General features: G+C 35.8%; 1 protein-coding gene across 3 annotated transcripts in view; it reads right to left on the minus strand.

Moving 5' to 3' along the window:
• Positions 1 to 13,897, minus strand: part of cbfa2t2 (CBFA2/RUNX1 partner transcriptional co-repressor 2) — a 42,397-nt gene that overhangs the window by 4,832 nt on the left and 23,668 nt on the right. For 2 of the 3 annotated variants that reach the window (XM_016552647.1, XM_016552649.1), the window contains exons 2-7: positions 7,761 to 7,904; positions 5,942 to 6,183; positions 5,769 to 5,858; positions 4,053 to 4,234; positions 2,175 to 2,422; positions 2,009 to 2,094 (exon numbers count right to left, since the gene is read on the minus strand). In XM_016552647.1, coding sequence (XP_016408133.1) covers positions 2,009 to 2,094; positions 2,175 to 2,422; positions 4,053 to 4,234; positions 5,769 to 5,858; positions 5,942 to 6,183; positions 7,761 to 7,904 — 992 coding nt within the window. The remainder of the gene's footprint in view (positions 1 to 2,008; positions 2,095 to 2,174; positions 2,423 to 4,052; positions 4,235 to 5,768; positions 5,859 to 5,941; positions 6,184 to 7,760; positions 7,905 to 13,897) is intronic. The other variant, XM_016552648.1, reaches the window with a different exon arrangement.

The following is a 13,897-nucleotide window of genomic DNA, read 5'->3' on the forward strand; positions in this document are numbered from 1 at the left end:
CAAAGGTGTATGTTACTTTGTAGAGTAATTTACAACAGCTTCGAACGCGGCTCAGCCAATCAGAATCAAGGACCGGAACTATCCGTTTTATAATTCGAGTTATGTCATGGCGACATTAGGGGTCCATGGAAAGCGCCATTGCAAGTGTTGACAAGCCGCAGCGTGTCAGGCAGGTGCTACGCAAAGGCCGTAACCTTCCCAACGCCCCAGCGTAAATTCGCTGACCTTGGCGCCCGAAGGGACCAAAAGGTGAGTACATCACTGCTGGAGATAGCCATGCCGCTGTTCCTACCACAGAAAATAATTTCTTAAGAGAAGGGATTTCGACCTTCGTGAAAGGTGCTTCACGCCTTTCCTGTTTGTTGTTTACAGCTTGGCAGTAACGATGGGGAGACCTTGGCGCCCGAAGGGACCAAAAGGTGAGTACATCACTGCTGGAGATAGCCATGCCGCTGTTCCTACCACAGAAAATAATTTCTTAAGAGAAGGGATTTCGACCTTTGTGAAAGATGCTTCACGCCTTTTCTGTTTGTTGTTTACAGCTAGGCAGTAACGATGGGGTAACGGCCCGCGCCGAGGAACCAATCATCCAGCCGTGAGAAACGCTGAGCCGAGAATGAAACACTGAGACCACCGCGAGACTAAAGACGCGAACCGACCGTGATCAGAAACTGCTCTTTTAGATGAAACACCCAGGGGAATCGCGGAGTTAACAGGGACGCCGCTGAACGTGTCGGAACGCCACCCAGAACAGCCTCTTCTTCCAGCAAACGAGAGAGTTCGCCTGGTGAATGTCGACTTTCCTTCATTCACTCGGCTCCGAAGCAAAAACCTGATGAGTGGATGCACCTGTCGCCTATTTATACCCGTATGCACGGGGAGTGGCTGCATGCAAAATCCACTAGCCAAATTTCATTGGCGTTTTCTCTTAATCAGAGAGGATTCGGGCTCCCAAGTAAGACCCCTAATGTCGTCACGACATAACTCGAAGTGACCGACAGATAGGGAACCTTAGAACACAAGACTCAAATTCACAATAGTTAAAAAAATAACTTGCATATACATATAATCTAACTTATAACTTTATATATATTATTTAGTTAATATAATATTATATGTGAATTACAAAAAGATTTTATTTTATTATATTCTAAATAAGCTTTTTTTTTTTTTGGTCCTGAATGTTTACCATGGTGTTACCGGATGAATTTCACAAATGAAGTCGTATTTTATGACTATGATTTTTTTTTTTTTTCATTATTTTTAGGATAATTAAACACATTTTCCTCCTAAACTCTCATGTTTCTAATTCTCATCGTCACTGATGATTCTGATTAAATTCTCAGAACTGAAATAGAATTATTTAAATCAGCATAAATTAAAGGCATTGTAACAAATACTTTTATGATGAATAAATACTTTAGTTCAAATAATGTATGTTTTGCATTAAAATAATAAGGATGAGATTTCTCATTATAATAAGATAATGAGAGTTTTTAATCAGAGAATGTGCTTAATTTTTATAAAATCATACAATTTTAAAATGCAGAAATACTAAAAACAGCTTCATCAGTGTTGTTAGTGTTGTTACTAAATAAAATAATACAAAATAATTTTCTTTGATTAAAATTAAGCTAAAAAATATATAAGTATTAGATGGAAAAACATGTTGCCTTGGCAACTAAAATTACTAAAACTGAAATCTAAATAAATTACAGCTAAAAAGAAATATTAAAGCAAACAAAAAATAAAATAAAATTGGCAAAAGTACTTAAAATTACAAAAAAGTAAAGTAAAAATAAAATAAAATGAGAACTTAAAATATATAAATAAAACCTAAAAAATAAAAGCTTAAAAATATTCATAAATACCATAATAGTGTACTATTATGGTATTTATACCATTTTTGAAATATTAATATTTTATTCTTGATAGCTGATTTGTGATATTCACCGTTTAATACTGCTTCTGTACCATGATATTGAATTTTTAATAAACTCAGTCTTACATGATCCAGATGTCTCCATTCTTCAGCCCACTCTCTGTCCGTCAGTCTGTGGTCCACAGGTTCCTCACGGTAGCCTCCGTTACTGCCTGAAAATGTCAGCAAAAACATGAGAAATGCACTAGTGTGTGGAAATGAATGTTAAAGGCGTGCTGCCGTGTGTTGTTACCCGTCAGCCGCGGCCGCTCCTTCAGCTCCCTCAGCTCCAGGATCCGCTGCGGTTCTCTGTACAGGTGAGGTGTGCTGATGTCATCCAGTGCGTAGTGCTGCAGAGGGGGCGGAGTCGGGTGGATCTGGGCGGGGAGCTGCAGTGGGTGGGCGGGGCTGTGCCTGGGGGCGGGGCTAATGGTGCAGATTCGTTTGGCAGGAGGCTCCAGGGAGGCGGGAGGACGCTCATGAAATCCATTCTCTTTACTTCTGGAGTAAATCATGAAAAATACATAAGAAACAAACCCCTAAATAACACTTTTGGACCTGCACAATGACAATACCATGGTATTTTCTGAAGTACCTTGCATTAAATACCATGGTACATTTAAAAATGGCAACCATTTAGTGCCATGTTATATATTAAAATGCAATGGTAAAAAAAATCCCTAATAACACTTATAAAAAAGTACCATGGTAAAACCTGATTTTTGGGCAATTTGTAGTGGATAATACCATGTTTTTTAGACATGTACAAAATATACCAGGTTTCTTTTCTTTTGTACTTAAAACTGCGGTGATACCATGTTTTATCATGGAATTACTATTTTATTTTATTTTTTTGGTCATAACATACATTTTTATTTTATTTTACAGTATTGCCATTGTTATTAATTTTATTTTACAGTATTGCTATTGTTATTTTAGTTTTATTTATATACTATTATAGTTTTATTGATATTGTGAATTAGTTTCTTTTTATGTTTTCAGTTTTTGGTTTAATTTAGTAATTTTATGTTCTTTTGCCAGTTTTATTAGTTCTTTTTGTATATTACTATTTATGTCAGTTTTAGTTTTAGCTCCGTTTTAGATTTAGGACCAGATTTACTAAACAGGGCAAATTAGCGTAGAGCGCAATTCCATAAAAGCACCGATGAGAGGGGAAAAGTCTGCGTGTGATTTACTGACAATGCGTACATTTAAGAACACAGACGCTTTCAGATCATTTCCATAATGACCAGCGCAATCTACCAAGAGCAGCGCAAATTAGCGGCTGGTTTAAGACATGCTTTTTTTGGGCATTAAATAATGGCACAAATACCAGTGAATTGTCGAGCGCAAACGTTAGTAAATCGTGTTGCATGATTCAGTTTAATACTCTCCTCCCATAAATTTTGTGTCTGAAAGGGAACTCCTAAAAATGCATATTCAATAAGATCATGCACAAAAATAACTGTGTCCATGCCTTTTCAGCGATAATTCTTCACTGAGCGTCTGTAGTAAATCCTGGCAGTACTATTTTAACGCCAAGAGACGTTTTGCGCTTGCGCAAGCTGTTAGTAAATCTGGCGCTTAAATTATTTCAAGTTATTAATTTTGGCATTTTAACTTCATTCAGTAAGTTGCAAATGCAAAAAGTTTTAATTTAGTTTAATTTATCTAATGTTTATATTTTATTGCAGCTTTATTTTAAAGGGGTCATATGATGCTGCTAAAAAGAACATTATTTGGTGTATTTGGTGTAATGAAATGTGTTTATGCGGTTTAAAGTTTAAAAAACACATTATTTTCCACATACTGTACATTATTGTTTCTCCTCTATGCCCTGCCTTTCTGAAACGCGTCGATTTTTACAAATTGAGACTTTAGTCTTTGCAACTTTACAGATCTTCTTTATGCACCAAGAGCTTGTAACACTCCAAAGAGAAAGGAAAAAATGAAATCGCATCATATGACCCCTTTAAGTAAGAAAAAATTTGTTTTGTATTGTACTGTATGGTGAAAACATGGCATTTATATATAAAGTAATGGTATCCGATACCATAACTTTACTATAGTACTGCCGTGGGATTTTATTTGAGAGTTTTACTTTCTCAGGCGTGTGTGTATGCGTTCGTACCTGTTAGGACTGTGGCGTTTGCTGCTCTCGTTGGGCTCCAGCAGTAGTTCGGTGGAGTCTGCGGGCGACGGGACGCTGGTGCTGAGCAGGAGGTGTTCGTGTTGGGACAGATACTGCGCTGGAGTCTGTTTGGCGGCTCGAGCGCAGTGCAAAAGCTCCCTCTGCAGTAACGGCAGGTTCGCCTGCAGGAGAAACACTGCCTTCAGCTTACAGAACATCTCACCGCGTTTAACATTTAGTGTTTCCATCTCATATTTATATTTAACTTTAGTTCAGCTTTATTCAACAAAATTGTTTTAATAGTTTAAGTTAAAATCGTCTCATTCAAGCAGCTTCACATCAGTTTCATCCTAAATATCTTTTCAGGGATTCACTAAAATCCCCAAATTAACATTCCTGCTTTCAAATGGACTTTTTATTTTAAACATTTTTTAAAATATTTTTAATAGTTTTACATTTATTTTTTAAATAATTACAATATTTTAAAAACTTTTTTCTTTTTATGTTCAATTTATGTTTAGTTCAGTTCTAGGTTTTTTTTGTTTAACTTTAATTGTTTCCATCTCATTTCCTTTTTTCCCATTTACTATTTTATCCCAATTTTCTATTTTATTTTTGTTTATTTAGTTTCAATTCAACAAAAAAGTTTGAATAGTTTTTGTTTTAGTGAACTATAATAGCCCTGGTTAACAATAGCAACAAGGGCGAGTGAATACAGATTTGCCCTTTTTTAGCTCAACTATTGCTTTATTGGCCGTTTACCTTCAGGAAGGGAATGACGAAGGGCCTCAGGGGGAAGTTTGTAGCTTCTTGCAGTCTGGAGTGAAACTCTTCAATGGTGACGGTGGAGTTCTGTGGGAGAAACACATCGCTTGTTAACTCTGGTTCACATCTGATCAAACGGTGCTCGTGAAAGGCGTGTGTGAGGGACGCACCACCAGCGCCAGCACCAGGTTTCGGACACTCTCTCCGATCTCGGGTGAGATGTCGTTGCCGAACTGCTGCAGTGTTGTGAGGAAGCGCTTGAGTTTGCTCAGCTGTCGCGCGCCGCAGGTGGCTGGAAGCTGCTGGTTGGCCAGAGAGGAGGAAGATGATGATGAAGGGCCGTTGCTGTAGCGCTGAGGCGGCGAGGGAATGGCGTTGAGCATCGGCGGGGAGTGATTGATCCCATTAGTCACTGCAGAAAGAGCAAATGTGCTTAGCAATGATCTGCAAACACAGAATTAATCAATATTTTACTAATATTTTGAACTGTCTTTTATTTTATGTTTCCAGTTTTTATTTTAATTGTAATTTTCTTATGTGCCTTTGTATTTTATTTTTTTTTTTAAATATTACTATTTATGCTCAATTTCAGTTTTCTTTTTCTTTTAGTTTTTATTTTTTAATTTGCATTTTATTTTATTTTAGTTTGTTTCAATTTAACAACATTTGTTTTAATAGTTTTCGTTTTAATTTAACATTTAGTGTTTCCATCTCATATTTATATTTTATTAAAAATTTTAATATTTCCTTTTTTTCCTATTCTTTTATCCCAATTTTCTATTTTTTTATTTGCATTTTATTTTATTTTATTTTGTTTCAATTTAACAAAAATGTTTTAATAGTTTTGGTTTTAATGTCACCTGTACCATAATAACCCTGGTTAACAACAAGGGCGAGTGACTTACAGAATTGCCCTTTTTAAGCTCAACTATTGCTTTATTGGCCGTTTACCTTCAGGAAGGGAATGACGAAGGGCCTCAGGGGGAAGTTTGTAGCTTCTTGCAGTCTGGAGTGAAACTCTTCAATGGTGACGGTGGAGTTCTGTGGGAGAAACACATCGCTTGTTAACTCTGGTTCACATCTGATCAAACGGTGCTCATGAAAGGCGCGTGTGAGAGACGCACCACCAGCGCCAGCACCAGGTTTCGGACGCTCTCTCCGATCTCGGGCGAGATGTCGTTGCCGAACTGCTGCAGTGTTGTGAGGAAGCGCTTGAGTTTGCTCAGCTGTCGCGCGCCGCAGGTGGCTGGAAGCTGCTGGTTGGCCAGAGAGGAGGAAGATGATGATGAAGGGCCGTTGCTGTAGCGCTGAGGCGGCGAGGGAATGGCGTTGAGCATCGGCGGGGAGTGATTGATCCCATTAGTCACTGCAGAAAGAGCAAATGTGCTTAGCAATGATCTGCAAACACAGAATTAATCAATATTTTACTAATATTTTGAACTGTCTTTTATTTTATGTTTCCAGTTTTTATTTTAATTGTAATTTTCTTATGTGCCTTTGTCTTTTTTTTGTTTTTTAAATATTACTATTTATGCTCAATTTCAGTTTTCTTTTTCTTTTAGTTTTTACTTCTTTCCAGTTAAACTTATTTCAATTAGTTTTTTAGTGTAAGTTTAATGTTTAGTTTTTCCATCTCGTATTTATATTTTATTTCAGCTTTATTTCAATTTAACAAAAATGTTTTTAAAATTGTAATTTTAGTTAATACCCCTGTTTTTAACCACATACATTTTCCTGCAAGCTCAAAAAAAATGAGTGAAGTGTTGTTTTTATGGCTATAATACATAAAGGCACAGTTATAAAAAAATAAATAAAAACTCTCTTTCTGCAAAACCACTCTTTTCATTTTAAACGTTTACTCTGGTTTTCCTTTGTATTTTGGTACTGCAGTTAGTTGCTAATGTAGGTTAAATGATTTTTTCCCCCCTCATTCTAAGTTGTTTTGCATACAAATGCATGCTAAATAATGAAATGTAAATGCACTACTATGCATTTAAAGTACTGTACTGCTCTGGTGAAAGATTATATGCCAGTATTAGGGCATCTGTGTTTGTGTTAAACTGGAAATGGATGACACATTGCATACTGTAAATTGCATACTACATACTGCAATGTTGACAAATAGGTTATCCAGGTATTCCATGCATAAAGTAAATTGCTGTTTGTGTACGTGTTAACTAAATTGCATTGATTTTTTTTTTTTCTGATTCATCAGCATTTACAAAAAAATCTAAGAAGAATCATCAAAACCTCACCAGTAGGAGTGGAAATAACTGATTATGCAACTAGTGCTACATCGTTGTCACATGACCTCATTAAATCCATCTGTAATCACTTTTGGCTTATCAATCACAATGGAAATGGAAGGTCAAGTCAAGTACACTGCATACTGCAAATTGCATACTACATACTACAAATGTTGACAAATGCAATAGCTTATTTAAGCATTAGCTAATCTGAACCAATTTTTTTTTCAGTTCAATATTCACTTAAACTATGGCATCCGTATCTGATTCATCAGCATTTAAAAAAAAACAAAAAAAAAACTTTAATTAGAACATGTGTTGGGAGTGGATATTACTGAATATTTTTCAGTACATACTGTATACTGCCTACTATTAAAAAAAATAGTATGTGGAACAGATTGCATGATTCCACAATGAAAATTTCAAAAACTTATATGCTACATTGTTGTCACATGACCTCATTAAATATGTCTGAAATCGCTTTTGTGCATTGCACACTGCAAACTGCACACTACATACTGCAAATGCTGACAAATGCAAAAGGTTATTCAGGTATTCCAAGCATACAGAAAATTCAAATCCTGTGCACAGTATGCATAATGCAGAAATGGTAGTATGTCATCCTATGGGACACACTAGTGCCAATGCCACATACAGCATAGTACAGATAGCATGCATGTTTGTGTGCTGGTCTCACATGCTGTGGTGGAGAAGGCCGCCGGTCGAGGTCCGCTGGGGTTGACGGAGGGTAGAGGGGGCATGACGGAGACGGTTGGTCTGGAATGAGTCTTTCCATCCACTGGGGAACCGGGCATGGCAGGAATGTTCTTCTCTGTACTGTCTGAAAACCAGAGAGACTGAGCTGGAGATTGACAGATCACTTATTATCTTCCTAATCATGAACATTTCTGTTTGTTCATGTAGAGATTTCCATTAAAACCCAATAAAGTGCGGCGGATTCGTGGCAGCAGAACATCTCTGATCTCATTCGTCCTGACATAAAATCACCATAGAATCATTTCTTAACTAGATTCATCTTGCATCTGCAACCCAAAGCATTCCCAGAAGCACCAGGGCAAACGATGCAAACACAAATGGAGTCATTGTGTCTCATGCATTGATATGCAATTCATGTTTAAAGATGCCTCGACAATCCAATTGAGCCCAAACCTCTAAAAAAGCGGCGTAAATTTCCAAGCCCAAGCTCGTCTAATCTAATCTTAACCCTCGCAGGCTTACTAAACCCATCGTGCTTTCTGCTGCACACCAGATGTGTTCTGCCCCTGTTTAAGAGCTGTGGAGTCCCAACAGCTGAAGTGCAAATGAACCAGGTTTTGTCCTCGGGAAAGAAAGGGTGATCATTGAGCCCGCTTAAGAATGGAGAATCGGGCCATTTCACGCTCGCTAACTAGGCTTCACAGAAGCCGTCAAGGGCTAAACGCATACTTTCTGCCTGTGAATGGACCACCAGGCCCAAAAGTCGTAGATCAGAGGTGCTATTGTTCTACAAGAGCCGTGAGAGAAGCTATCGGCCTCATTTGGAGTATATCAGTCCGCTGGAAATGCTTTTACAAAGGCGGCTAATAGACCCACACAGATCGAGTTGTCAAAGGTCATGAAACGCTTCTTACCAGACGACTTTTCATAGACGGACGGGGCTTCTCTCGCTGAAAAGCGTGTTTTGTTTAACGTTTATTCATGGGAAACTAATGCAGTGAATGTGTTTCTCGCGTATAGATTTTAAATGGGTCTCTCCACTTAACAATGAAAAGTAAGGCGGCTTTTAATGGGATTGTTATAGCGCTTCATTTGTACGTGGTTTTCGCATATCGCATTTTTCTTCAATATCGCACAGCCCTAGTCGTGATAATCAGAAGAGTTTGTCACAAAACAGAAAACTTTTTGAAAGCATTTTGCAAGTCAATATGTTGTTTATATCATTCTATTTTACTCTATTTGTTTATGTTTTTGAGTTGTGTGCAAGGGTTATTAGTTAACTATAACTAAATCCTTAAAAAATATTTCCGTTACTTAAAATAAAATAAACTAACTAACTATATATAAAACATATTTTTATGTAGCTAGTTGCCAGGGCTACATTTATCATTTTTATTTAGATTAAGTTGAAGTACTAAAATAGTTACAATAAAAAATAAACCAAAACTAATAAGAAATTAATCAAAACTAATAAAAACGATAACACACAATAAAATTACTAAAACTTTAACTAAAATTAATGTGAAAACATGAAATCTAAAAAATAAAATAAAACTATAAATAATTGTAAATCATTGATACTAAAATAACACTGTGGTGCACTGTGTTTTTATTATCTTAAATATATAAAATATTTAAAAATGATAAGATAAAGATAAAAAAAATATTACTACATTTAATTATTTATTGTATTCTTTATTATTATTGTTGTTGTTATTATTATTATTATTATTATACATTTATTGCATATTCCTGCAAGTTCGGTCCTCCATATGTTTCAAATCAATGTTTGAAGGACAAATCAAATGCTGAAGAATTGCATTTTGCAATTTAAGCTCATTTCATGTATTGCAATGAATCTCATTCTTGGGTTTTTATTGTGAGACTCCAACCAAACCATCGTCTTAGCCCACTAATCGAATGCGGCGCAGTCACAGGTGCGACACACTTTTGCACACACGTGCTTGGACACGTAGACACAGATCTTGTGGTTTGCGAGCGCACCTGAGCCCTGCTCCGGGTCCTTCAGGCTGCCCCTCTTAATGCCTGACTGAAAAAATCACATGCCAGCTTTTTTTCCCTTCCATGTACACCTGGTTCCTTCCTAGGAGACAGGAAGTAGGACTGGGAGAAACAGGAAGCCCAGCCATTTGGGTTTGTGCCACACCATAGGATGCACACAAACCCTCCGGTATCCACCGTCTGTTAGCAGAGATTAGCATCACACCTGCAGAGACCTACAGCTTAACCAACACTAGCGACCTAAGACAAGATACAGTTCTACTAGTCAAGCTACATTTTGGTAATATGGATTAAAAAATATTTTATAAAAGTTGTCAAGTTTATTATAAAATATCAAAATATATCGACTAGACTGATCAGGCAGCCAATATTTGGCCAATTTGAGATTATGAATTAAATCATTCAATCTTGTTTTTTGGTGTAAATATTGTATAAAATAGCCATTCATGCATGCATATCGTTAAATTGTATTGAATATAAATACCATAAATTGCATAAATGGGCATTGTGATGACTCTCGAAAAATTTTATTTTAGTATTATTGATATGCTATTATATTTGTATTAATATTTTAGATTTATATTTTCAGTTTTCATTTTAATTTGTTAAATTTATTTTGTAATTTTATGTGCTTTTGTCATTATTATTATTTTTTTATATTACTATTTGTTTATAGTTTTAAATTAAATTTTTATATATTTACAGTTAGTAATTTTAGTGCTTTAACTTAATTCCAGGAAACAGTCCTGGAATAATAAAACATATTTTATTTCAGCTTTTAACAAAACAATTAACAAAACTTTAAATTTTTAGATAATAACCTGCATATTATGCATATTTTATGCATTTATATTTATGCATAATTGAAATGAATACATGAAGGCTTATAAAAATCAAGTGTATTCAAACTGTAGATACTTCCAGCTCTTAAATGTGTCATTTTTCGTGGTTTCAGGGACACAAGGCAGGTTTGGAGTCTTTGGTTATCAGTCACTGAACTGCTCGAGATCAACGAGGCAGAGGCATCCATGCCTTCCACCTGACACACACACACACACACACACACACACACTCACACACACACACACACACACCTCCTGCACACAGGTCTGTTAGCACAGCTCCAGGATATCTGTGCGGATCAATATTGATCTGCTAACAGCAAACACGCAGCTTCCTCTGACTGCCACCTGTTACACACCGCCTCCAATAAAGAGGAAAAATTCATTACTGCTGTTATTGAACGCCACTGTCAATATTAGCTGGTCTTCTGACACATCTCATCATGCTGAGAAACTTTAAGCTGCATCCTATACGTGACCCTGGACCACAAAACCAGTCATAAGGGTCAATTTTTTAAAATTGAGATTTATACATACATCTCAAAGCTGAATAAATAAGCTTTCCATTGATGTATGGTTTGTTAGGATAGGACAATATTTGGCCGAGATACAATTATTTGAAAATCTGGAATCTGAGGGTGCAAAAAAATCTAAATATTGAGAAAATCATCTTTAAAGTTGTCCAAATGAAGTTCTTAGCAATGCATATTACTAATCAAAAATGAAGTTTTGATATATTTACGGTAGGACATTTACAAAATATCTTCATGGAACATGATCTTTACTTAATATCCTAATGATTTTTGGCATAAAAGAAAAATCTATAATTTTGTCCTATACAATGTATTTTTGGCTATTGCTACAAATATACCCCAGCGACTTAAGACTGCTTTTGTGCTCCAGGGTCACATATATAACATTTAATCATAGCTTCACCACAGATTAATTAATAACTAGTATGTTTATTTGCTTATGCATAAATGCATAAAGTACACATATTACGCATAGATGCATATTACTGTTTGATTTATGTTTATGCCTATTTAGGAATATTTGAAATTAATACATAAACGTCACAAAGCTCATTATGCAAAACAACTGAAATAAGTTCTTGTTCACTCCATTTTTTTAATTATTTCAAATTATTATGTAACTCTAAACATTTAATATTTAGCTCTTTGATTAGTCAATACAATGCATTCCGGGTCAAATATTGTTATATAATGATGCTAAACTGAATAATTAATTGATTTCAACTCTATCTATCGTATCCCTCTATCTATTTAAAAGAAAAGTTGTATGAATTTACATTCCTTTTAATTCTATTTTCTTACATTCAAATTCAAATTGCAATTCTGCATCCTGTTTGCCACCTCAATTCAAATTTTACTCAAATTCTGGCATTTTTAAATTCATTTCTTATATTTCGTCTCAGAATTTTGAGTTTATATCTAACAATTCATATGTTTTTTCTCAAAATTGTGCGTTTATATCTCTCAATTCTGACTTTTTTCCTCAAAATAGGTTCATTTCTAAACATGAGAGATGTTCTTTATAACATTTCTGACAAAAAGTTGGATATGCATATATCATCACTGATTTCTCCTAAAACATATGAAAACATCAACTGTGATGATTTGGCTGTGAATACATGTGCTGACTCTGAGAATATAACCAAACCCATCTGAAAGAGCTTTACTCCCCCAAAACGTTAAACATTGAGGCACAAAGAGTTGATTTAAAAGCCCGGCCTGTCTTTGTTTAAAATGATATATGAATTTCCATTAAAAGTGCTTCAATGCGGCCAAACCGAGTGTTTAGAAATCATTTAAAGAGTGCAGGACAAAAGCCTCCAGCCACACATCAGCAAAACAAACCCACACAGAGCTGCTTGCAGCCTCGGACACAAAAGGGTTAAGCTATCGGATCATTATTATGTGTGTGTGTGAGAGAGAGAAAGAGCTGGGACGGATGTTTCTGTTTCCCTCCCCCTCCGTCTCCTTCTGTTCCTCCACCATATGGAGCTGATGGGGGTGTGAAGGACAGCTGGAGTCTCCGACAGTCACCTGTGTCCAGATCCCACCGCAGAGGACAGATCACAGAGCACACTTCCTCAGATGCCCTAATCTCAAGGGCCCTTGTCTATGGAAGCTTATTTCTGCCATGGAGTAAAAATATTAAAAAGACAATTGCGAATTTTTCTCACAATTCAGACTTTTTTCTTGCAATTGCAAGTTCATATCTCAGTTCTGACTTTTTTTTGTCAGAATTGTTAGTTTATATCTCACAATTCAGCTGCTTTTTCATAGATTAACAAGTTAATATCTCACAATTCAGACTTTTTCTCAGAATTGCAACTTTATATGTCACCATTTGGACCTTTTTTATCAAAATTGCAAGTTTATATTTCACAATTCAGACTTTTTTCATAGAATTACAAATGTATATCTCACAATTTTTTCTAAGAAGTGTGAGTTTATATTACAATTCAGGTGTTTTATTTCTCAAATTTGCAAGTTTATATCTCACAATTCAGACTTTCTTCTCAAAATTGTGAGTTTATATCTCACAGTTGAGACCTTTATGCTCAGAAGTTTACGTCTCACGGTTCACATTTTTATCATAGAATTAAAAAAAATATTTATTTGACAATTCTGACTTTTTTCTCAGAATTGCACGTTTATATCTCACAATTTGGACTTTTTTTTCTCAAAAAATTGAGTTTAGGCTACATCTCACAATTTCTAAAGTTTACATCTTTTTCATCGCAATTAATAACTTGCAATTGAGAGAACAAGTCTAAATTGTGTGATACAAAGTCTAAATTCTGACGAGTCGCAAACAGCAAAAATAATGCTAAAGGCAAACAACAAAATGCATGTATAAAAAGATCTCAATGGCATCTCAAACTGTGCCCGGGTTTGCCAAGGTACCTTACTTACTTTTACTTACTTTACTTTATATCACTCCATGAAGATACCTGCACTCAAAACTCAAATGACCTGAGCTGCTCTCCGCATTCACTTCATAGCTCTATATTCCAACTATTGTCTGATTTATAGAATTGAAGTTGAAGAAACATAACCGATATCACTCCATGAAGTCTCCTGAGCTCTGAAAGAGCATTACAATGTTCCAGTGGGGAGGGAAAGAGGAAAATAAAGGAGTTTGACAGGAGGAGAGGGAGGCGGGAGGGAGAGGTAAAGAAAAGAAGGCGGCGGACGAGCGCAGACAAGCAACAAAAATTACGTTT

The sequence above is a fragment of the Sinocyclocheilus rhinocerous genome, unplaced genomic scaffold, assembly GCF_001515625.1.
Source record: "Sinocyclocheilus rhinocerous isolate Xijiao unplaced genomic scaffold, SAMN03320098_v1.1 scaffold795, whole genome shotgun sequence".
In the NCBI taxonomy this organism is placed as follows: domain Eukaryota; kingdom Metazoa; phylum Chordata; class Actinopteri; order Cypriniformes; family Cyprinidae; genus Sinocyclocheilus; species Sinocyclocheilus rhinocerous.